The 25,745-nt window shown below is 40.6% G+C and overlaps 2 protein-coding genes across 3 annotated transcripts in view; both read left to right on the forward strand.

Moving 5' to 3' along the window:
• The window catches only part of trim16 (tripartite motif containing 16), a 31,540-nt gene extending 24,910 nt beyond the window's left edge, over positions 1 to 6,630 (forward strand). Inside the window, exon 6 of the mRNA XM_034194474.1 lies at positions 5,640 to 6,630. Coding sequence (XP_034050365.1) covers positions 5,640 to 6,268 — 629 coding nt within the window. The 3' untranslated portion in view covers positions 6,269 to 6,630. The remainder of the gene's footprint in view (positions 1 to 5,639) is intronic.
• Positions 6,631 to 14,229: 7,599 nt separating this feature from the next.
• tvp23b (trans-golgi network vesicle protein 23 homolog B (S. cerevisiae)) lies at positions 14,230 to 24,619 on the forward strand. 2 transcript variants are annotated; one of them, XM_034194438.1, is made up of 8 exons: positions 14,230 to 14,339; positions 21,478 to 21,554; positions 21,666 to 21,810; positions 22,470 to 22,559; positions 22,723 to 22,848; positions 22,921 to 23,049; positions 23,126 to 23,189; positions 23,407 to 24,619. In XM_034194438.1, exons 1-7 carry the CDS (start codon positions 14,274 to 14,276, stop codon positions 23,150 to 23,152), a joined length of 660 nt encoding a protein of 219 aa, XP_034050329.1. In that variant the 5' UTR covers positions 14,230 to 14,273; the 3' UTR covers positions 23,153 to 23,189; positions 23,407 to 24,619. The 2 variants fall into 2 exon arrangements, with proteins under 2 accessions (XP_034050329.1, XP_034050328.1); XM_034194437.1 differs by having other exon boundaries at positions 23,126 to 24,619.
• Positions 24,620 to 25,745: the final 1,126 nt, after the last annotated feature.

Genomic DNA, 25,745 nt, shown 5'->3' on the forward strand with positions numbered 1-25,745 from the left:
TCGCATAGAGTTGATCAGGTTGTCAATTGTGGCCTGTGGAATGTTGGTCCACTACTCTTCAATGGCTGTGCAAAGTTGCTGGATATTGGCAGGAACTGGTACACGCTGTCATATACGCCGGTCCAGAGCATCCCAAACATGCGCAATGAGTGACATGTCCGGTGCGTATGTCGGCCATGCAAGAACTGGGACATTTTCAGCTTCCAAGAATTGTGTACAGATCCTTGCAACATGGGGCCGTGCATTATCCTGCTGCAACATGAGGTGATGTTCTTGGATGTATGGCACAACAATGGGCCTCAGGATCTTGTCACGGTATCTCTGTGCATTCAAAATGCCATCAATAAAATGCACCTGTGTTCTTCGTCCATAACAGATGCCTGCCCATACCATAACCCCACTGCCACCATGGGCCACTCGATCCACAACATTGACATCAGAAAACCGCTCACCCACACAACGCCACACACGCTGTCTGCCATCTGCCCTGGACAGTGTGAACCGGGATTCATCCGTGAAGAGAACACCTCTCCAACGTGCCAAACGCCAGCGAATGTGAGCATTTTCCCACTCAAGTCGGTTACGACGACGAACTGGAGTCAGGTCGAGACCCCGATGAGGACGACGAGCATGCAGATGAGCTTCCCTGAGACGGTTTCTGACAGTTTGTGCAGAAATTCTTTGGTTATGCAAACCGATTGTTCCAGCAGCTGTCCGAGTGGCTGGTCTCAGACAATCTTGGAGGTGAACATGCTGGATGTGGAGGTCCTGGGCTGGTGTGGTTACACGTGGTCTGCGGTTGTGAGGCTGGTTGGATGTACTGCCAAATTCTCTGAAACGCCTTTGGAGACGGCTTATGGTAGAGAAATGAACATTCAGTACACGAGCAACAGCTCCGGTTGACATTCCTGCTGTCAGCATGCCAACTGCACGCTCCCTCAAATCTTGCGACATCTGTGGCATTGTGCTGTGTGATAAAACTGCGCCTTTCAGTGTGGCCTTTTATTGTGGGCAGTCTAAGGCACACCTGTGCACTAATCATGGTGCCTAATCAGCATCTTGATATGGCACACCTGTGAGGAGGGATGGATTATCTCAGCAAAGGAGAAGTGCTCACTATCACAGATTTAGACTGGTTTGTGAACAATATTTGAGGGAAATGGTGATATTGTGTATGTGGAAAAAGTTTTAGATCTTTGAGTTCATCTCATACAAAATGGGAGCAAAACCAAAAGTGTTGCGTTTATATTTTTGTTGAGTGTATATATATAAATAAAACTAAATATTGACTAATGAATACATTATATTTCTATATAAAACATAAGATATTTATAGAGCAGAGACAATGAAAATATATATATAAGTCAGTGTATCTATATATAATAGATATATGTTATACATCAGAGAAAATCATAATATATACGAAATTTATATAGAGTATCAATATATCAGAGAAAATTTTATATATATATATATATATATATATATATATATATATATATATATATATATATATATATATATATAGTTACATATTAGAAAATAATAACATATAAATCATAGAGTATCTGTACTTCACATCAGGTCAGAGAAAGACAGAGTTCCAAGGCTGTAGAAAGCAGAGAGAGAATACAATGTAATGTCAATTGTCAAATTAACACAAAAACATGACACCCCTGCCCCAAACCTTATTTACACATGCACAAACTTTCTCGTGAAAGTTTTCCAGCCAAAATCCCCGACAGAGGACTGTTTGGCAGAGCATCTTTCTCATGCTCCCTTTCTGCAGGTCAAGAGAGCTGAGTTTGGCCATGTCTATGGTTTTGACGTACAGGGCTCTGTAACGTTGACCAGAGGGGAGGAGTTTAAACAGTGTGTGTCCAGGGTGTGAGGGGTCTGCAGAGATGTTACCAGCTTGCTTCCTGGTCCTAGACCGGTATAAGTCCTGGATGAAGGGCAAGCTGGCTCTGATGATTGTTTCTGCAGACCTGACAGTTTGTTTGAAGTCTGTGTCTGTCATGTTTTGAGGCAGAGGGAAACCAAACAGAGATGGAGAGTCACAGGACAGACTGAATGATGGATGTGTAGAAGATGATGAGCAGTTCCTGGGGCAGGTTGAATTTCCTGAGCTGTCTGAGAAAGTACATCCTCTGCTTTGTCTTTTTCCTGATGGAGTCTATGTGGGAGGTCCGCTTCAGATCCCAAGAGATGGTGGATCCCAGGAACCACAAAGTGTCCACTATCATCTCCATAGTTTTGAGAAAGTCCAATTTGTTCTGACCAAACCAGAAGACCAACTGGGGGGGGGGGGGGGCAGGTAGTCCACTGTTATTGGTGTGGGTGAGGGCCTCTTTCAAATCTTGCAAAAAACATGTTCAGTTCCTCAGCCAGTTGGGGGTTCTCCACGGGGGGGGGGGGGGGGGGGGGTATTGTAGGTTGGTGGCATGCTGAAGACCTCTCCACACTGGCACAGGGTCATTAGCTGAGAATTGGTTTTTCAGCCTCTTAGAGTAGCAAAAACTGATGTAAGATGTCACAGTGTCACAAAGTCCATGACTGCCTGTAGATGCACCTTCAAAGGCACTCCAGTCTGTGCAGTCAAAACAGGCCTGTAGCTCCTGCTCAATTCAACCATCCACTTCTTTACTGTCTTCACTACAGGCTTTGCAGATTTTAACTTCTGCCTTTATTGTGGTGTAGCAGTGGTCAAGAATGTTTGCATCCCTGGTGGGACACATGATGTGCTGTCTGTATTTGCAGAGTTCATGACTGAGAATTGCTCTGTTAAAATCCCCCAGTATGATGAGCAGAGAGTCTGGATATTTCCTCTCTGTCTGTGATCTGGTCAGCGAGCTGCTGCTGCACTTCCATTATGCACACCTGTGTTGGAATATACACACCAACCAGCATAAATGAGGAGACTTCAACATTAAATAAAATGGCTGACTGTTTATGAAAAAAGTTTTCAGCTGAGGGCTGCACATCCTATTCAGCACTGTGACATCTGTACACCAGCCTTCATTTATATAAAAGCATGTTCGACCTCCTCTCATTGTCACAGAAAGCTCTGTTACATGGTGCGTGCACAGCAGCTGGAAGCCAGGAAGTTGCAGAGCTCTGGGGATATGTTCACTGAGCCAGATTTCAGGGAAACATATTGCGACAGATCTTCCAAGGTCTGAGTTTGATCTGACTAACTTATACTTAGGTACAGTTATTTGAACTGATAATCTTGAAATATGCAGTTGTTCAGAAATGGCTCCAAGAGCATTCCCAACTTGTGTAAATCTACAACTCATCCTTTTTTGTTGGCAAAGAGAAACTACCAGTTGTAGTCAACCATGATCATTAAGAAGGAGTTAAAAGACCTTGACCATGTCATGTTAAGACATTATAGAACCTTCAGCACCACTAGGGAGCATCTCATCCTCCAACCTCTGGAAATAAACCTGTCTTAGTCATAAATCTGTTCTACCATGCAGAAAATGTACTCTGTTAATTTTTTGTTGAAAATGAACTATGTTTACATATGCCACCACCGCTGTGAAATTTTGCATTTTGTTTTGTATGAAAATGTGTTTTTTCTTAAATATCTCAAAAACTAAGGCCAATAGGCCTATAGTTGCTATTAAAGTTGAATATATGCTTGTGGTTTCTGCACAATTTGAGCCTAATGCAAGTCTCTAGGATGATTGGTTCTTAAGATATGGATTTTTCATATAAAATGAAAATGCAAAATCTCAAAGCATTGGTGGTAACACAAAATTTGAACAGACTAAGTTTTCTGCATGGTAGAATAGATTTATGACTAAGACGAGTTGCATTTCAAAGATTTTAAAAATCATCAGGGGGGTCTGTTGCACCTTAAGCACCACCTCATAAAAGATTTGAGCCTGTATGGGTAAACACATCAGAAATGGTGACAAAGGTCAGTTTCAGTTGGCACAAGTTTCAAAAGTTAAAGTTTCTCAAACTTTGCTGAACAGTGATATAAATTACACTGGTCAAAAAGAAAATTAAACTCTTGCATAGACTTTAAGAACTGATTTAGGGTCACTTTGGGATGCTGAATCTGACTCCGAGCTCAGATTTCCTCTATAACATCATGTTCTTTGGCAAACTGCATGTTCTGTGTTGATGGATTACACAAAACCTGCTCATTCACTCGTGGGTTTGACACCACTAATCGTGCACAAAAGCTGCTTCAAAAGCATAGTTTTTAAACCAAGTTCGTGAAATGTGAACAAGAGCCATAATATTGTTTATGGCTCCGAAGAGGTGTGCAAGACTGCAGTTTTTGCTTCAATGCTTGATAGAAAAAATATGTTTTCATATCTCAAGAACGTGATGTGATTCGGATTCAGCGCCCCCAAATTACCCCAAATCCGTTGAAAAACTCCATGCAAGAAAATTCGTGTTGACCAATATTGGTTAGTAGGGTTTGAAAATGGAATAACCTGCACCATCTGCCATGCTTAGTTATCATGAGGGAACAGGGTGAAGGATGCCATAGAATCTGTCAACCTTATTTGACGTTTACTTTGGAAACCAAGCATTCAACGTGGTCAAAATAATAATTTGCCATGCAAGAAGGAGACTAATGAAGGAAGCCATCAAGACACCAATGATGACTCTGAAGGACTTGCAGACTTCTGTGGCTGACTGGAGAAGCTTTAGTGTTCTCAGCTGTTGCTGTGATACTCGGAATATTGGCTTACTGAGACAGAAGTCACAAGACACTGTATTTACCTCTGCAGGTTTGAGTGCATTTTGAGACTAAATCTAATGACGTGAAACAGTTGTTCTGAACTCCACAACTCATTATTCATTCAGCCACACCAGACAGGTTTGGCTGAATGAGGCATACTGCACTGATCTGCAAAATCAGGTATATTTTGGATTTGGTCAAATCCTCACCATCCACTTCCTTCTTGCGGTATCCTCCCAAGACCCTGTGTCCATTATTTATTTATTTATTTTCAAAATCAAAGATATTTGGAAGTTAAAAAGAGCTTGTTCCAGCATGTAGTGCACATTTTGAATGGAAAACCATAGTCATGAAATTATTCCTCAACTCCTCCTCACAACTAGAGGTGGGCGGACTGATCCTAATATCGATACCAACGCTGGTATTGATATTGAACGATCTTTGTGTAAAAAGATCGATACTCAAGCTTTTTTTCTCTCCTGCATGCACTGACTGCTGCGCACGCAGATTCATCAAGGTCTACTCTCTGTCTGTAAGAGCAGCGCTGTGCTGTGTCACACAACACGGAGCAGCGCACCCTTGTATTGTGATTTGTCAGCCCTCTGCCTCAGGAGATTTGGTTTTAAGTTGTTTTGAGTGATATTTTTTTAAACAAAAATGTTGAAATTCTGTCCTAGGTCTTTTGGATCCTTTGGATCCATGAAGCTTAAATATGAAAAAGTATCTATCGGCGATACTGGGCCTGTATTTACTTGGTATCAGATCAATACCAAAATTCCCGGTATTGCCCACCTCTACTCACAACTCAACTTCGGTTTGCATATTTCACATAATGCATCTAACAATTTAATGATTGGAAATGCCTAAGAAAAATACAGTGTCCGGTGCTGCTGACTGAAGCAAACTAACTGTTTTCACAATCCTCTCCCAGATGCCACCAGTGTCAGTTTTGACCCCAACACAACCCACAAGTTCCTGCATCTGAAAGAGGAAAACAGGAAGGTGACTAATACCACGCCCTGGCAGCATCCTTATCCTGACATTCCTGAGAGGTTTGAAAACTGGCGCCAGGTCCTGGCAACACAGAGCTTCTATCTGGGGCGGCACTACTTCGAGGCCGATATAAGCGGGGAGGGCACGCACATCGGCCTGACCTACAAGTGCATCGACCGCAAAGGCAGCAACAGCAACAGCTGCATCACTGGAAACAACTTTTCCTGGTGTCTCCAGTGGAATGGCCGCACCTTCTCTGCTTGGCATAGTGACGTGGAAATCCCGCTCAGCGTGGCAAAGTTCGCACGTATCGGAGTCTATGTGGACTACACACGCGGCCTCCTGGCGTTCTACGGCGTGGACGATCCCATGACCCTCATCCACCAGTACGAGGCAGAGTTCCTGGAGCCTCTCTACCCAGCATTTTGGCTGTCAAAGAAGGAGAATGTAGTGGCTTTGGTGGCACCGGGGGATCCGTTGCCACTTAAAAGACCGTCTCCTCCCACCTCTCCACCACACGGAGCTGTGGCTCCAACACTGCGGCAGCAGAGCGAAGAGCAGAAATAAACTTTGCCTCGATTGTTTACGGCACCGCACCAGCGGTTTTTCCATTATAAGCCAAATGTATTCAGTTTTATGGACATTATGTTACTGAGAACCATTTTCCAAAGCACAAAAGTGGAACAGTGAATTTAAAAAAAATGGGTCTGTGTTTTACCTACTAGATGGACAGACCCTCCAGACATTTGCGATGTAAGGATTTCAACAAAGAATTCAACCAGTTCTCGACACAGATGGATGGTTCTACATACAGTGGCTTGCAGAAGTATTCAGCCCCTTCGTATTTCATGCATTTTAATTTGTTTCTGGCATTTCAAATACAAAAAGTAAATCAGGCTTCTCAATATAAAAAATTCTAAAATGATTTTCCTTGGACTCAAACTGAAAGTAAATCTCTACAAGTTGATATAAAGTAATTAAAATATAAAAGCTAAGATGATGGGTTGCACGAGTAATCAGCCTCTTTGGTATAATACCTGTAAATAATCAGTTTTATTGCCAGTTTTCTTCAGACTATTCAGGAGATGAATACATGAACATTTCCAAGTCAATGAATATGTCTTGGACTTTATTTACATCTGTTATGAAGAAATACAGTTTGACACTATGGTAAATCTGTGTGTCGCAGACAGTTCTCAAAAACTGAGTGACTGTGCAAGAAGGAGAAGAGTGAGGGAAGCCACCAAGACACCCAGACGACACAGAAGAAGTTACAAGCTTATGTGGCTTCATGATGAAGTGATACAGAGGAGGGTTTTCTTTCACCAGAACATCAAATCTAGGCTTGCATCTCAGATGTACCTTCTGGCAAACTGTAGCTGAACTTTCAGGGCTTCTTTTTAAGAAAATCCTCCTCTACACCACTTCATTGTGAAGCTGTATGACTGGGGATATAAAATGCAAAATTTGCACTGTGCACAATTTCTCCAATCACAGCCACAGAAGCCTGTAACTTCTTCTAGGTTGTCTGGCTGTCTTGGTGGCTTCCCTCACTCTTCTTCTTCTTCTTGCACAGCCACTCAGTTTTTGAGAACTGTCTACATAGATTTATCACAGAGTGCCAACTATCTGCATTTCTTCATAATTGATGTAAATAAAGTTCAACACATTCAATGACTTGGAAATGTTCACGTATCCATCCCCTGACTTGTCTGAAGAAAACTGATTATTTACAGGTAATATACCAAAGGGACTGATTACTTATGCAACCCATCATCTTGGCTTTTATATTTTTAATTAATTTATATTAACTTGCAGAGATTTACTTTCAGCTTGAGTTTATGGGAAAAAAAATTAGAATTTTTTTTTATATTGAGAAGCTTGATTTACTTTTTTGTATTTGAAATGCCTTAAATTAAAATGTGTGATATACTAAGGGGCTGATTACTTTTGCAAGCCACTGTATCTACATATAGAGAAATATTTAAATATTTTGGCTGTTTTTTTTTTTAATTGTTGAAATCTCTTCATTTCAAATTTCTGGAGAGTCTGTCTGTAACGAGGACCTAGACTCTGCTCCTGCAAATCACCAACCTGACATATTTTCCACCTCTGACTGCTCAACTAACAGCTATTTAACTGAGTAAGGTGTGTTCAACCAGTCACAAACTGGCTGGTAAAGGTGTATGTTCCACCGTACCACTGCTTTCAGTTTATTCCAGTACACTATTAAAATCCACACGCTGGTACTTGAAGCATCCGCGGTGTAGGTCAACATAGAAACTAACTTATCTTTAGGGGTGGGAGTATTAGTGGCACACCAGCCGCAAACCACCTAAATGCATATTTTGGTTGAACTCACCTCCATAACGGCGCAATGTTGCAAACAAGTTGCCGCAAACGCTTGTTTACACTGACAACGAAATCTCGGCCTCCCCAGCGAGAACGTGATTACGCGTGAGATTTGACACTGTAAAGGTATCAGTGTTTGCATTGGTTTCCTCCAGTTGCACCGGCGTCCTCACTTCCAAAGACATGCAGGTTTAGTGAACTAGTCACTCTAAGTTGACTGTAGGTGTGAGTGTCTGTCTATATGTGGCCCCGCCTCTCACCTCCTGAACGGTGCTACAGGTTCAGCACAGAGTGCACATTGCCCCTATGATGCACCTTTTTATTTCAAAGTCATGTACCTGAAGTCTTTCACTGCCATAAAACGCTAAGAGAGATGCTGGAACAAACATTTGCATTCACCACCTCGTCTGTAAACCCCAACAAAAACTGATACTGTACAACATCTGGTACGCAACAAGTGCATCCATTCTCTCAACAGCATGTTCATAATAATCAGCATCTGCTGTTCTCTTCAACTACTGTTACTGTGACAATGGTTGTGTGCATTATTTGTTGGTTGCCATTGCTGTCACCACGGCACCTGAATGCACCACCAAGAATTATTTTCAGATCGGTCTTCAGTTTCACTTGCATGGAAATAAATGGTAAATGAACTGCATTTATATAGCACTTTTCCATCTGCAGAAGATGCTCAAAGTGCTTTACAATTATGCCTCACATTCACCCATTCACACAAACACATTCACACACCGGTGCCAGGTTACTGCCATACAAGGCGCTCACTACACACCGGGAGCAACTTGGGGATTAAGGACTTTGCCCAAAGGCTCTGATAGTGCAGCAAATAACTGAAACAATACTTCACATGGTGATACAAGCACCAAATCTAGCACAAATTCTCCTTAGACATTGCTCTTTTGAAAAAAATGACAGGCCACTTGAGTTTTCAATAGGCGGCCACATAGGGGTCAATTGAAGAATTACACAGGGGTTAAAATATAAAAATGCTCCAGTCATATTGAAAACTATACCACATTATTTGTCTGATCATAAAGATTCCAAAAACGTATAGTTTGGACTATCTATGACTGAATATTATGGAGTTATGGGGTAAAAACCCTAAGAATGGTGACAAAGGTCAATATCAATTTGTACAGGGGTCACAAGTTAAAGTTGCTCCAATTTTAGTAAAAAATGGTGCAGATTGTTGATTGAGATACTTGGATTAATAAATAGAATAGTTTTGACTGTGTTGAATGCTTGGTCTCCAAAGTAAAGGTCAAATAATCGTGACGTCCATTGAGTTCTATGACATGTGACATATGTTACCCCGTAACGTGATAACTAAGCATGATACATGGTGCAAACTATTCCTTTTCGAAACCCTATTAACTCAACCAATAATTTGCATCACGTTTGAACAAAATTGGAGCAACTACTTTTGACCCCTGTACAAACTGAAACTGACCTTTATCACCATTTTTGTTGTTTTTACCCCATAACTCTATAGAATTCAGTCATAGATAGTCCAAACTATACCTTTTTGGAATCTTTACAATCAGACAATTAATGTTGTGTAGTTTTCAATATGACTGGAGCATTTTTATATGTTGACCCCTATGTAATTCTTCAATTGACCCCTACATGGCCGCCTATTGAAAATTCAAGTGGCCCATCTGTTTTTTTCAAAAAAGTAATATCTAAGGTGTACTTTTGCCAAATTTGGTGCTTGTATCACCATTTGAAGGATTCCTCTGTAAATATTCTGTTATCTGCTGCACTGTGAGTGATTTTCCAGTCAGACTGGGGTTTGAACTGAGGATCCCCTGGTCTGAAGCCCAGTGCTTAACCACTAGACCATCACCTCCCCAAATACTAAATTTATGAGAATTACATAATTCAAATCTTTTCAGAAATTAACTTAATGTGAGCTCACTGTTAGAACAGTAACTATTACTAATGAGTTTAAGTAAAAGGTGTTTGGTTCGAGTCCGAGCGCCTTGCATGGCAGCACCCTGGCATCGGTGTGTGAATGTGAAGCATCCATGTAAAGCACTTTGAGCTTGTGATTCAGGGGAACTGACTCATTAGTTTTCAAGTAATTCTCCATAAATTTGGCAGCTGAATGAGGCTGAAGTACGACTTTCACAGGCTTATAGTAACAGTAATAAATAAATGATTAAAACAAGAAAATTTGTGCCATATTTGACCACACTGTCTCTTTGAATGATAATGTTGTTCATCTATTCCAACAGAATTTGGGTTCAGCTCACTCACACTTCTGTTTACTTTGGTACTACTGTTACTGTTTGTTGACATACTGTGATTATAGAAATTTTATTTTCTGTATGCAAATAAAGTATTTTTCATTTGCAAAAACTGATCACTTGTTTTTCATAGCTAAAGATAGATTATGATGATGATGTAGAGCGGGTAGCTCAGTGGGATAGGCGGTTGGGCTACCAATATGGAGACTTTACATTCCCTGTACTACCTGTCTGGGTAGCACTGTTGCCTCAGAGCTAAATGGTCACTGGTTTGCTTCCCACCTGGTCCTTTCTGTGTGGATGTTGCATGTTCTTCCTGTGTTTCCTCCCACTTCCAAAGACATGGATTTGATGAACTGGTGACTCCAAATTGACCGTAGACACGCGTTTCTGTTTACATGTGGCCCTGCAATAGACTAGCGGCCAGTCCAGGTTGTACCTCACCTCTCACTCAGTGATCATGGGAAAAGGCTCCAGCCTCCCTCTGCCCCTTAACTGGACTAAGCGAATTCAGGAAATTAAATGAATCATCTTTATCACTCTGCATGCCAGCGGAGCAGTAAAGCAGGGCATTGTAATCGGTCCTGTATGTGCGTGTCTGTGAACAGGTTAACTAATAAACAGCTGAATGGATTTTCACCAAACCTGGTGGGAATATTACTTGGGCAGATATCTTGAGATGATTAACTTTTGGAGAGGATCAGGCAATAGTGGGGCAGCATAGCAAAACAATTCTTCATTTTGTGATAAAAACATGGAATTTGGCACACATATTCTAAATTGACTGTTTATTTTCAGATATGGAGCCATCCTGGAGCTGACCTCTAATGAGCTACAGGGGTCAATAAAGAATAACGCAGGGGTCAAAATTTAAAAATGCTCCAATCATGTTGAAAACTATACCACATTATTTGTCTGATCATAACAAATCCAAAAACGTATAGTGTGGACTGTCTGTGACTGAATGATCTGGAGTTATGGGGTAAAAACGGCAAAAATGGCAAAGGTCAGTTTCAGATTATACAGAGGTCAAAAGTTAAAGTTACTCCAATTTTGGTAAAAAGTGATGCAAATTATTGGTTGGAATAAAAGGATTAATAAATGGAATAGTTCTGACTGTGCTGAATGCTTGGTCTCCAAAGTAAAGGTCAAACAAAGTCAAAATCCATTGGATTCTAAGACGTATGACATACCCTGTAACATGATAAGTAAGCATGACAGATCGTGCAAACTATTCCTTTTTGAAACCCTATTAACTCAACCAATAATTTGCTTTTTTTTTTTTACCAAAATTGGAGCAACTTTAATTTTTGACACCTGTACAAACTGAAACTGACCCTTGTCACCATTTTTGCTGTTTTTAACCACATAACTCCATGGAATTCAGTCATAGATAGTCCAAACTATACCTTTTTGGAATTGTTATGATCAGACAAATAATGTGGTATCATTTTCAATATGACTGGAGCATTTTTATATTTTGATCCCTATGTAATTCTTCAATCGACCCCTAAGTGGCCGCCTATTGAAAATTCAAGTGGCCCGTTGTTTTTTTCAAGAGTAATATCTAAGGTGTACAACCCCTGGCAAAAATTATGGAATCACCGGCCTCGGAAGATGTTCATTCAGTTGTTTAATTTTGTAGAAAAAAAGCAGATCACAGACATGACACAAAACTAAAGTCATTTCAAATGGCAACTTTCTGGTTTTAAGAAACACTAAAAGAAATCAAGAAAAAAGATTGTGGCAGTCAGTAACGATTACTTTTTAGACCAAGCAGAGGAAAAAAATATGGAATCACTCAATTCTGAGGAATAAATTATGGAATCAACTTGTAAATTTTCATCCCCAAAACTAACACCTGCATCAAATCACATCTGCTCATTGACATTGACCCTATGTGTCTTTTTGCAAGCAATGTTTTTACAGTTTTTGCTCTATGGCAAGATGCATTATCTTCTTGAAAAATGATTTCATCATCCCCAAACATCCTTTCAATTGTCCAAAATATCAACATAAACTTGTGCATTTATTGATGATGTAATGACAGCCATCGCTCCAGTGCCTTTACCTGACATGCAGCCCCATATCATCAATGACTGTGGAAATTTACATGTTCTCTTCAGGCAGTCACCTTTATAAATCCCATTGGAATGGCACCAAACAAAAGTTCCAGCATCATCACCTTGCCCAATGCAGATTCGAGATTCATCACTGAATATGACTTTCATCCAGTCATCCACAGTCCACGATTGCTTTTCCTTAGCTCATTATAACCTTGTTTTTTTCTGTTTAGGTGTTAATGATGGCTTTCGTTTAGCTTTTCTGTATGTAAATCCTGTTTCCTTTAGGCGGTTTCTTACAGTTCGGTCACAGACGTTGACTCCAGTTTCCTCCCATTCGTTCCTCATTTGTTTTGTTGTACATTTTTCGATTTTTGAGACATATTGCTTTAAGTTTTCTGTCTTGACGCTTTGATGTCTTCCTTGGTCTACCAGTATGTTTGCCTTTAACAACCTTCCCATGTTGTTTGTATTTGGTCCAGAGTTTAGACACAGCTGACGGAACAACCAACATCTTTTGCAACATTGCGTGATGATTTACCCTCTTTTAAGAGTTTGATAATCCTCTCCTTTGTTTCAATTGACATCTCTCGTGTTGGAGCCATGATTCATTCAGTCCACTTGGTGCAACAGCTCTCCAAGGTGTGATCACTCCTTTTTAGATGCAGACTAACGAGCAGATCTGATTTGATGCAGGTGTTAGTTTTGGGGATGAAAATTTACAGGGTGATTCCATAATTTTTTCCTCAGAATTGAGTGATTCCATATTTTTTTCCTCTGCTTGGTCTAAAAAGTAACCGTTACTGACTGCCACAATCTTTTTTTCTTGATTTCTTATAGTGTTTCTTAAAGCCAGAAAGTTGCCATTTGAAATGACTTTAGTTTTGTGTCATGTTTGTGATCTGCCTTTTTTCTACAAAATTAAACAACTGAATGAACATCCTCTGAGGCCAGTGATTCCATAATTTTTGCCAGGGGTTGTAGTTTTGCCAGATTTGGTGCTTGTATCACCATTTGAAGGATTCCTCTGTAAATATTGTGTTATCTGCTGCACTATGAGTGATTTTCAACATGATTGGAGCATTTTTGAATTTTGACCCCTGTGTAATTCTTTATTGACCCAGCTCATTAAAGGTCAGCTCCGGGATTGCGCCATATCTGAAGTTAATTTGGAACATGTTAATTTAGAACAAGTTAATTTAGAACATGTGCCAAATTCCATGCTTTTATCACAAAATGAACAATGTTTACAGAAATTTTAGCTAAGCTGCAGGGTTGGGTAGGATTACTTTGAAATGTAATCCAAAAGTAATCAGATTACAAGTAATCCAAATGTACATATGTACATACATACATGTAATCCACATGTATTCTTTCAAAGTAATCCTACCCAACCTTGGCTGCACCACTACAAGGGTCAAGGTCAAGGGCAACAAAAACATGGTGTAAAAAGGATGATTTAAAGTTTATGTTGATCAGCAAAATGTTATTTTTAGAAAACAGAAATCCAGGATCATTGTCTCTCTGTTGTACTTACAATATGGACACACTAAAATACAGCACAAACTGTAAAGATGTGAAAGCTAAAACCTATGCAATTAATTTGCTTTGTAATTAAAGTAATTAAAATTGGTTTATTGTTGTTTATCTCCTCTTAATGTATTTTTTCTTTATGTACAAACATATGTTAAATGTGTTATTTTGGGTTAATAAATACATCAAACAAGCTAAACAGTGATTTGAAGCTGAAAAACGGCGCTTTGCATTAATGTCACTTACTTTGAAGCGTCACAAAAACATTCACTCAAACAAAACGTATCAAACCGTGCGTGATGACGTACTGACGTTCTTTCTACGCTCGGTTTGGTCACGTGGTCGTAACAGCGCAGCATGACGTGGCTTCCAGCGGAGCATGTAGCAGGAAGTGTCCGCTCACATTTCACCATGTTAACAGCAGTAAGTTTAATTTTTTTTTTCCCTGTTTGCGTTTCGTAATGTTAAATGATGACGGAGGCGCTGCGGCCGAGAACGGCTGGAATATGTTAGTTTGTACCTGTGTCGTTTTCGTACTACTAAATACTTAGCTAATGCTGCTAACACTGTCTAAATTTAATTGAATGTTTCTGCTCTCATCAGAAATGTAAAGGAACATTTATTCTGGACCTGCAGACAAACTGATCTTGCATTATTGTGACTGTCGTCTTCACTGTGGCGCCGTAACAGCTAAAGGTGCTAAGCTAACAAAACACAGAGAAACATCTTTTTCTGTTTATTAATCACAGACGTCATAAATCTGACAGTAACTCCAAAATAACTGCAATTACTTCGAAAAAGAGATCCTAAAAGTTAATTACAGTGACGCTGATTGGAGTAAGATGTGTGTTTACAGCTATCCGTACGGAGCCGTGAACGTCTCTCTCATAGGTCAGTATTGGTCATGTGATCACGAGGCTTCGTACTTGTACATGTATTTGCCACTGATACCGAGATTCTTAGAATATGTTAACCACAACCACTAATCCAAATTTTCTGATAATCTGTCTGTAAGCACCCTCATCGATAATCGGTCTGTACGCAGCCTCATTGATGATGTGCCTGTCTGTGGTGTTATTGATGATCTATCTGTACAGTGTCAGGTCAACCTGTGTCACCTACCTGCTCCTAGCACATGCTTGGTCAACTTGTAGCACTTTTTAATTCAGTAAGTGGACTCGGTGTGTTACAGCTGCTCGGTTTGATTGATGTTGATTTGTGCCGGTAATTTATTTTAAAGTTAGTTAGTTAGCATTGCCATTATCCCGTGCGGTAAACAGCGTTTTGGTTACGCTTGGTTATTGTGTGACAAGCAGTAAATCGCAGAAATCACAAACTCTTTTTTAACACATCATGATGTTTTCCATGTCTGCACAAAGGACTGCCCATGAGGAGGGTTAGATGTGTATGACAGTTTATTCACATTTTTTTACATTTACTAGAGCTGCCAGCTAACTCTTAGTATTGCGTACTATGACTTGACCAAGGTGCTACAAGTTAACTATACAGTACATCCAGAAAGCATTCACAGCATTTGTTGCTTTGAGAGGGGTTAATGAAGAAATTGTGGACCTATCTGTTTTGAAAAGCAGCGAAGCAGCGGGTCTGCAGTCAACGCAGAGAAATGATCATTTTCCCAGTACACACCCTTAGAAACAACAGCTGCTCCAGCGTAATGTGAACTGAAGGTCCGATAAGGGAATCATTAAGCAAAAAGGCTATGGATGTCGTGGATCAAATCATTTTTTAACAATTCTTAAAAGGAACTGGTATTTGATACCCATCTCTAGTTGTCCTTCTGGAAGGTTCTCCTCTTTCCACAGAGGACGATGGAGTCCATTGTGCTCATTGGGACCTTCAAAGCATCATTGGGACCCTTCTCCAGATTTGTGCCTGGAGACAATCCTGTCTTGGTCTTCAGTCAATTCCTACAGTCCAATGCTTGGTTTGTGCTCTGACATGCACTGTCAACTGTGGGACCTTATATGTAGACAGGTGTGTGTCTTTCCAAATCATGTTGAATTAAGTGAATTTACCCCAGGTTGACTCCAGTTAAGCTGTTGAAACATCTCAAACATCATCAGTGGAAACAGGATGCATCTGAACTCAATTTTGAGCTTCATGGCAAAGGCTGTGAATATTTATGTACATGAGATTTCTTTAGAAATTTTACAACATTTCAATTTTTTCTCACATTGTCATTATGGGGTATTGTGTGTAGTTTGAGGACAAAAATGAATTTCATCCATTTAGGAATGAGGCTGTAACATAAAATGTGGTAAGTGTGAAGCGCTGTGAATACTTTTTGGATGTACCGTAAACCCTCCATATTCCATGGAGAATGGGCAGGAGGTGGGTGTTGAACTGGGAACCTTTCCCACTGGAAATAAGTGCACTTAACCATTTGGCCATCACTTGATCATCTGTCTGTACCAAGGGGTGAATTTTGATGGTGTCACATGAAGCCCTACTTGAAAAAAGAAAAAAGTTGAGGCTGGCTCTAAAATAGGACATTCCCATAGGACTCCATGTTAAAATGGCCAACTTTACAGGAGAAATAAACATGTTTTAGCCTGGTACAAAAAACAGTTTTGTTCTCTATAGATCGTTTCCTCCTCCATGACAGCTGTACAGAGGGTGAGTTTTTTTTTTTTCTTTAGCTTCTTAGTTTAAGACATTTTAAGCCATGAAATTATGTATAAATTTAGGCGTGGTCACTTTGAGTGACAATAGCTTTGCGCTGAGTGACTTCTCCTCTCAGCTGGCGGCAGCAGCCACTCGCTGTTATGGAGACTGTGTCTGTTTATTTGGACTGTTTTATTCAAGGATTCAAAGGAATTTTATTGTCATATGCACAGAAGAACATGTTCCCTGCACAATGAAATGTGTCTACTGCATTTAACCCATCCTAATTGCCAGTAGGAGCAGAAGTCGCCATTAGGCGCCCGGGGACCAGCTCCAGATGTATATCCCTGCCTTGGTCAACAGCAGGGCTGAGCAAACCAAGACTGACCCATAACAAACGACACACACATAACACACAACACACATAGGCCGGCCCGGTACATAAACATATATTGAAAAGCAAAACACGAGGGAAAAGGAGAAAAAAAAACCCCTCATAACCGCTGCGTTACACAGCAGCAATGAGGAAAAAAATCCCCATCAGCACAGAAAAACAATAATCACACAGACAAAAAAGGACGCAGGACGACAACCGAGATTTGAAGGTCCATTTTATCAGAACACTCCGGAGGCAGCCTATTTGGCGCTGTCAACGGCCTTGTCTGACAATCCTGGAGGGGGAGGGGCTCAGCCCTGAGCAGTCCACTGTCCACAGTCAACGTCAGAGCTGGAGAAGCTGAGGGGAGGGGGGATGACCAGGGAGCGAGGCTTAAGTGTTGATCTTCTTGAGGAGGTTTTTTATCACAGCGACCTTGAAGTGCAGCTGTGTTGGGGAGGCCAAATGAATAACCAGATTAGCAGACGCCTGAAAGATTCCACAGTTCTGAGAACAGAGTGTCTCTCAATACATCTGAATGTAGAATGTGGTCTTCACAGACGGTCACAGCGGGTTTCCAGAGCTGCAATCCTACCCGAGATGTTTTCCAGCGTGCTGCGCAGCCACTGCCTTCCCAATCGAATCAATCATGTAGGGCAGCCTGGAAGGCCCAATCAAAGCTGCTTCCACTTTCTTGATTTTCCGGTAAACCAGCGCCATGCCCGCTCCACACAGCAGAAAGCCGGTCACCACCAAGCCGAATATATACACATCTTCGACGTCCTCCACAGAAAGCATGTAAAGGCACATGACCTGCCATCTCCTCCATGAGTCCATCACGTAACCCATCACATGCGTCCTGGCAGGATAGGTCGGGTCCTCTGCCCCCCGAATGTCTTGTAGAAAAATAGTGTCAATTGCGTTCAGAGACCACTTTAACAGATCCATTTTTGTCATTTTCCAGAAGAGCAAAGCTGCAGCCTCACAGACAACACGCCACAGAAGCAGGAAAGATAAGGAGGGAGGGAGAAGAGAAAAGTGCATCCGTCTCGGCCGAGTGCAAGCTGGCAAAAAAAAAAAAAAACATACATCATTATTACAAACATCTGGAATATTCTGGCTTGTTGTGCGGTAAAACGTCCTAACAGATCATATGAAAAGTCCCTGCTGCAACATTCGCGCTCAGTGAAACTCTGGTAGTATTTAAACCTATAAAGCCCACCCTGTGAAATAATTGTCAGAAAATTCTCTTAATTTTTTGAAACAAGAGTCTTTATTGGACCTTTTAACAAACCCACCAAAAACAAAAAACAAAAACCTTTTTGCATATATGTTTTTATTTGTATCATATTTTCTACATTGGACATTCTAGCATAAAAACATCCATTTTAAATCCAGAGCAAACATAACATTTCAAACCTATAAAATGCTGCATTTTCTTAGGGAAATTACTGTGGATCATTTGTTTCAGGCAGCCATTATGAATGTCTCATCTGAAGGCCCTCTGATGCATAAGATACTGACATCTGGTGGTTTGTCTGTGCACTACAAGTATCTCATTGTATACGATGGGTTTTTTGGGGAGAAAATATCACACTGATGAAGCAGGAATTCAGAAAATCCTGTATCAGATATGATACACTTGGCGTTATAGGGTTAATGTTAAATGCTAACAGTGTTAGTGCTTTTAGCAGCTTTTGCTAGCCTATTCTGTTAAGCCCCGTCAATGCACGATTACTGAAAAAATAAGTGGTTCCTAACTTTTAATGCCCACACCAAAGTAAATTGTTAGAACCACTGCACAGTCCCCAAAAATATGTAATAAACACCCAAACAAAGGTTAGCCTTGTTAGCTTAGGGGGTTTGGACTCTGAGGGGCCTGTTCAGGCTACATTCATCACACACTGAGCCACGTTCCACCCCTTTATGCATTCATAAGTTCATCATCACACAGCCAGAATCAGTGCTGCCATCATGGCGACACCCAGACATGGGCTGAATAGTCTAATCCGGTTTGCTGTCAAAATCCTACGGGTGATGTCACACCGGCTTTGTCCAGTATATACACAGTTTGTGGTCTGTACACAACTGTATTGTTCATCTGTACAGAGCCGTAATGATGATGCAAGATTGTGTTCGTAGAGCTGTGCATGATGTCACAATGAGGAAAAAAACAAGGCGTATATTCCATAACATCAGACATCACAAAATTACAAAATGCTTCTTGGTTTAAGCAAGAACCAAACTCATATTGCTGGAGTCACAGTCCAGAGTACCAGCCAGCACACTTCGGGATCGTACAGCTGAAAGAGTAAATAGTTTTGGTGAGCTTTTCACCATCATACTGGTATCAGTATTATTTTTGCAGATATGAAATCTGTTATTTTAATGACTCAGTGATGCAGAAAAACACTTTGGCTGTTGAAAATCGTGTCATTACGTCGTTATGTCCAGCAGAGGGTGCTTTGACAGCATTGTTTGCAATGCTATCAAGCATGGCTGGGACCCCATCACCCCCTAGTCACATTAGCCATAAGAGACAGAGGCAGAACAACCCGCTGCTGTTCATTTGCAGTCAGTGTGGATGTTTTACAGCGACGAGAGGCAAGTGTTCACCGTGGCATCAGCTCGGCGGCGCCAAAATACATGAGAAATCTATTTCCTGCGAATGTTGAGTGATATGACACAGTGTCTGCCTGTTCGAGTGAAGGCAGCCTGATGCCACTGTGACATACGTACATGCCTCATTTACATTTCTTTGTCATAACGGTTTGATTTTGAAAAGTTCTGAATCATTGGTACTTTTTCCTGTAGATACATGTTTAACCCCCTAATTGATATTGTGTTGACTCCCCCCAAAAAAAGCATTATTGGTTGGGCTCTACGACAACATCAGACCATAGTTTTGGGGATGAAAATTTACAGGGTGATTCCATAATTTATTCCTCAGAATTGAGTGAGTCCATATTTTTTCCTCTGCTTGGTCTAAAAAAGTAACCGTTACTGACTGCCACAATCTTTTTTTCTTGATTTCTTATAGTGTTTCTTAAAGCCAGAAAGTTGCCATTTGAAATGACTTTAGTTTTGTGTCATGTCTGTGATCTGCTTTTTTTTCTACAAAATTAAACAACTGAATGAACATCCTCCGAGGCCGGTGATTCCATAATTTTTGCCAGGGGTTGTATAACCACAGTTTTTCATGATTTCTTCACATCTGCGAGGCATGGAGTCAACCAACTTGTGGCACCTTTCAGCCGTTATTCCACTCCAAGATTCTTTAACAACATTCCACAGTTCATTTACATTTCTTGATTTTGCTTCAGAAACAGCTTTTTTGATGTCACCCCACAAGTTCTCAATTGGATTTAGGTCCAGGGATTGGGCAGACCACTCCAAAACATTAATTTTGTTGGTTTGGAACCAAGATTTTGCTCGTTTACTAGTGTGCTTGGGGTCATTGTCTTGTTGAAACACCCATTTCAAGGGCATGTCCTCTTCAGCATAAGGCAACATGACCTCTTCAAGTATTTTGACATATCCAAACTGATCCATGATACCTGGTATATGATATATAGGCCCAACACCATAGTAGGAGAAACATGCCAATATCATGATGCTTGCACCACCATGCATCACTGTCTTCACTGTGAACTATGGCTTGAATTCAGAGTTTGGGGGTCGTCTCACAAACTGTCTGCAGCCCTTGGACCCAAAAAGAACAGTTTTACTCTCATCAGTCCACAAAATATTCCTCCATTTCTCTTTAGGCCAGTTGATGTGTTCTTTGGCAAATTGTAACCGCTTCTGCACGTCTTTTATTTAACAGAGGGACTTTGCGGGGGATTCTTGCAAATAAATTAGCTTCACACAGGCGTCTTCTAACTGTCACAGCACTTACAGGTAACTCCAGACAGTCTTTGATCATCCTGGAGCTGATCAATGGGTGAGCCTTTGTCATTCTGGTTAATCTTCTATCCATTTTGATGGTTGTTTTCCGTTTTCTTCCACGCGTCTATTTTTTTTTTTTTTTTTTGGTCCATTTTAAAGCATTGGAGATCAATTGTAGATGAACAGCCTATAATTTTTTGCACCTGTGTATACGTTTTCCCCTCTCCAATCAACTTTTTAATCAAACCATGCTGTTCTTCTGAACAATGTCTTGAACGTCCCATTTTCCTCAGGCTTTCAAAGAGAAAAGCATGTTCAACAGGTGCTGGCTTCATCCTTAAATAGGGGACACCTGATTCACACCTGTTTGTTCCACAAATTTGACGAACTCACTGACTGAATGCCACACTGCTATTATTGTGAACACCCCCTTTTCTACTTTTTTTTTACTAATAGCCCAATTTCAGTTAAGAGTGTGCATATCATCAATGCTTGGTCTTGTTGGATTTGTGAGAATCTACTGAATCTACTGGTACCTTGTTTCCCATGTAACAATAAGAAATATACTCAAAACCTGGATTAATCTTTTTAGTCATATAGCACTATTATTCTGAACACTACTGTATGTCCTAAATCTCCCGAGACTTGATGCGTTCCTTCTTGAACCTCCAGGATGCCAACGATGAAGACGTGTCTCTGTTTGATGCAGAGGATGATGCAACTAAAAGGTCAAAGAAGACGGGCATTAAGTGAGTTTGGAGCAGCTTCCTTCATGTCTTTGTCTTGTTGTGCTGAACGGACTTCATCACGAGGTGAAAGGATTGACCTCTGTAATGAGTTTGTTGGAAATGTGTCACCAGGCACCCCGTGGCATCCTTCTTCCACCTCTTCTTCAGAGTTTGTGCCATCCTGGTGTATCTGCTCTGTGAGGTGTTCAGCAAGAGTTTCATCGCCTGCATGGTCACAATCATTCTTCTGCTCTCCTGCGACTTCTGGACAGTAAAGGTGAGCTCTTATTTCTGGTCGGTCATCCTGGTTAGTATTACTGATACATTAACTCATCAGGTCTCATTACCTGACCTCATTCATTAAACTGTAAAACTTTATCATTTTGCATATGCAAATTTGACTTCTGTCACAATTTATGAGCCTCCTCACAGACTTCAGCAGTTTAGAAGTGACTCGTGCTGTAACTCACACTCACTCACTCATCTTCAACCGCTCACTCCAGTGAGGGGTCACAGGTGGGGAGCAGGGCCCATCTCATCAGTCACGGGTCACGACACGTGGTTCACCCTGGACAGGATGCCAGTCTGTCACAGGGCCACATATAGGCAAACAAACACACCTACAGACTATTCTGTCCTCAAAATTTCATGGGAACAATATTGCAAATCATTCCTGTTATTTATCATGATAAATTGTTTTCTGAATGTGTGGAAATCCAGCTTCTCTCTGTTTTATCTCATTGTAAAATTAATAGATTTAAGATTTTAAGTTATTCCCCTCCGGGCCAGCAGGTGTCAGTGGTACTTTTCACCGTTTTGTAATATTTGGTAGACTGTTTAATTGGATTCATAAAGGTCACATTCACACTCTGAATTTAGGGGTTTGTTAGACAGAGTCATCTTGATGACATCATACGTGTGTGTCTTTGTGTCCAGAACATCACGGGCAGGTTGATGGTTGGCCTGAGATGGTGGAACCAGGTAGACGATGACGGGCGCAGCCAGTGGCTGTTTGAATCCAGGAAGGTGCGGCTCCATACTTGTCTCTACTACTACTTTTGTCTCGCACGTCTTCAGGTCACGTCATGACGCTGACCTCTGGTGTCTCAGTGTGCGCTGCGTCCAGTCAGCCGGCCATAGAGGATTTGCAGATGTCCTGATTGTGAGAATATCCTGTTTCTTCCTTCAGGGCTCTGGGAAGCAACAGTCCTCAGACTCGGACTCCCGCATTTTCTGGCTGGGACTGATCATTTGTCCTGTCCTCTGGGTTGTCTTCTGCTTCAGCACGCTCTTTTCCTTTAAGGTCAAATGGCTGGTAAGTCTTACAGTCGGACGGGATCTTTGTTGCTGCACGTCATGCGCTAACGCTGTCTCCCTCTGCTCGCAGCCTGTGATGATCATGGGTCTGGTTTTACAAGGCGCCAACCTCTACGGGTACGTGCGCTGCAAAGTGGGAGGCAAGACCAGCTTAAAGAACATGGCAACAAATTATTTTGGGAAACAGTTCCTCAAACAGGTGACTTACACGCCGAGTAACGGCCTCATTGGTCTGTTTCCAAGCGTGTGACGTGTCTCATGTTTTTCTTCCGCAGACGCTGTCTAAAGAAGAGGAGATGTAGAGTGCAGCTTTAAGGACGCTGCCGTTCTGCTTCACGTGTGAGAGTGATTTAAATAATAGAATGACACTTTTCCAGGAGCAGCAAGCTTCAACAAACTCATATCAAGTTACATGTAACTTCAGAACCACACAACTTTTACAACTAAATTCAGGTGTAGTTCTTTTTGCAGGGTTGTGTGGAGGTATTTGAGTTTCAGAACATAATCACTGTGAAATAATCAGTTTACTTCTCTGATTTATTACATTTCTGTGCAGAAACCTTGTCTCATTGATGACCACACCTGCTCCTAATCCATCTAGTGACCAACCTATCTGGCCCCAGACTAATCGTTAAACCAGCGTCCACTAACCAGCAAGTGCCAGACATGTCTGTGGGATATTACGTCGTATTTTTTTTTTTTTAAGCTGCTTTTTTGGTTGATCTGTTAGTTCAAAGTTCAGCATATTTTAATGAGTTTGTTTAAATTATATTTGAGTTACCAGTATTCATTGTTTTTAGTTATCCTGTTAACAAACTACTTCTGCGATAGGCTAGTGTGCCCCCGCGACCCTTAATTACAGTAAGCAGGTACAGAAAATGAATGAATGTTAACAAACCAGAGGGCGTGACTCATCTGTTTACTGGCTGTATTGTATTGGCTCTGTGCTGAGGCTTTCCCAAATGTCAAGAGTTAATGCAGTCGATGTTTGAAGCCTGATCTGTGTCACTAACGTTAACCAGCATCACCTGTCCTGCCTGTAAATTAGGTGAAACTCTGTTTAGCCGGAGGCCACCAGACAGATTGTTCTGCTTTATGAACGTGGAGTGTTCCAGTGTTCCCAGTAATGCTGCTTGAGGAACGCCGTTCTCCGCTTTGCAGATGTTGTACATTAACACTAAAGGTGCAGAACCAGTGTTTAGAAACCTTGGTGAAATCATTGGGCATACCATGAAACAAATTTGTGCAGCTCTTTCTAAGGAGTGTGGCTTTACTTTTCAGCACACTTCTGAAAGGACATGCAGTGTTCCAGAGTGACTCCTGGGGGTGGCGCTTACATGTTGGTAACATTAGCTAGGGCGGCAACTACACTTCTGTTTATAACGTTAAAGATCTACTGATGACTTCACTTTAAAGTGTTTTATTTTGAAGTGATGATTTACATTGTTAATGCATGAGTGATTTTTTTTTTTTTGTTTGTTTTTTTGTCTGCTGACTTGTTGCAGCTGTGCAGAATAGCTGGAATTCCGCAGCATTCTGTCCACAGACATCACTCACTGTGGACAGTAACCTATAATGCAGTTATTGCTGGGAACGCAGACTGCTCCCTGTAATAACTACTTTTAACATTAAATAATATTTCTGAGCTGTTTCATATCGACAGTGTTGTTTGGATGATAAACAAAAATTTGTAACATAACTGTAACATTCTAAGACTTTGTAAATATGTAAAGAACATCTCTGCAATTAAATTGTCGTTACTTTCTAAAGTTGTTTTTATTACTATTATTATTACACCGTTACAGTGCGTTTGGCTCTTTCTGCGGCCTGCAGCGACACCTAGTGGGTCGTGTATGTAAGACTGGTGTTGGAGCGTTTGGAGTGATTCCGTGTGATTAGTCGGTCTGCATACTTTATAATTTTTGTAAATAACAGCAGAAATGCGTTGAATTATTACAACAACCGGTCTTTTAGATCACAGCTCACCGCCGTCAGCAGCTTATACCGGAAGCGGAAGACAGGAGGTCAAGTTAATTACACAAACACACGCAGCTGTTCCTTTGTATCGAACGATTAAAAGTTTATTTATTTATTTTTTTTTTTTTGTGGTGGTGAACTCCGACAAAATGTGAATACGTAAATACTTATTCCAGACCTATTTTATTTTGCTATATTTGTCATAAATACAAATTTTAAAAGGTCAGATGACTGGTCTGTACATGTGGCAACATTGTGTGTATTTATTTTTTCCTCTACAACACAGTGGAGTTGAAATGAAACCATCCAGATGATCTTGTACTGTAGACTTTCAGCTTTACTTCAATGGTTTAAAAACAATTTAGCTGTTTTTCTACACGGAAGATTCCCCTTCAGAACCTACAAGTAATTTAAATGTAAAAATTAAATGGCAAATTAAATGTAAAGACTATTTTTAAAACAAATGATCACTTTTATAGCTATTGTTTTTAGTTAGGTTAAGGGAACATTTACGTTTTTTTTTTCTGACATAATTATGCAAACTAGCATTGTGTGGTATCTATAGAAGGCAGAGTACAAGAGTTGTCACTGTCCAAATACTTGTGTACCTGACTGTAGCACTCATATATATATATATATATATATATATATATATATATATATATATATATATATATATATATATATATATATATATATATATATATATATATATATATATATGCGCACACACACTCAACAAAAATATAAACGCAACACTTGATTTTGCTCCGATTTTGTATGAGATGAACTCAAAGATATACAACTTTTTTCCACATACACAATTTCCCTCAAATATTGTTCACAAACCAGTCTAAATCTGTGATAGTGAGCACTTCTCCTTTGCTGAGATAATCCACCTCACAGGTGTGCCTTATC

This window comes from Thalassophryne amazonica, chromosome 18 (assembly GCF_902500255.1).
Source record: "Thalassophryne amazonica chromosome 18, fThaAma1.1, whole genome shotgun sequence".
Classification (NCBI taxonomy): domain Eukaryota; kingdom Metazoa; phylum Chordata; class Actinopteri; order Batrachoidiformes; family Batrachoididae; genus Thalassophryne; species Thalassophryne amazonica.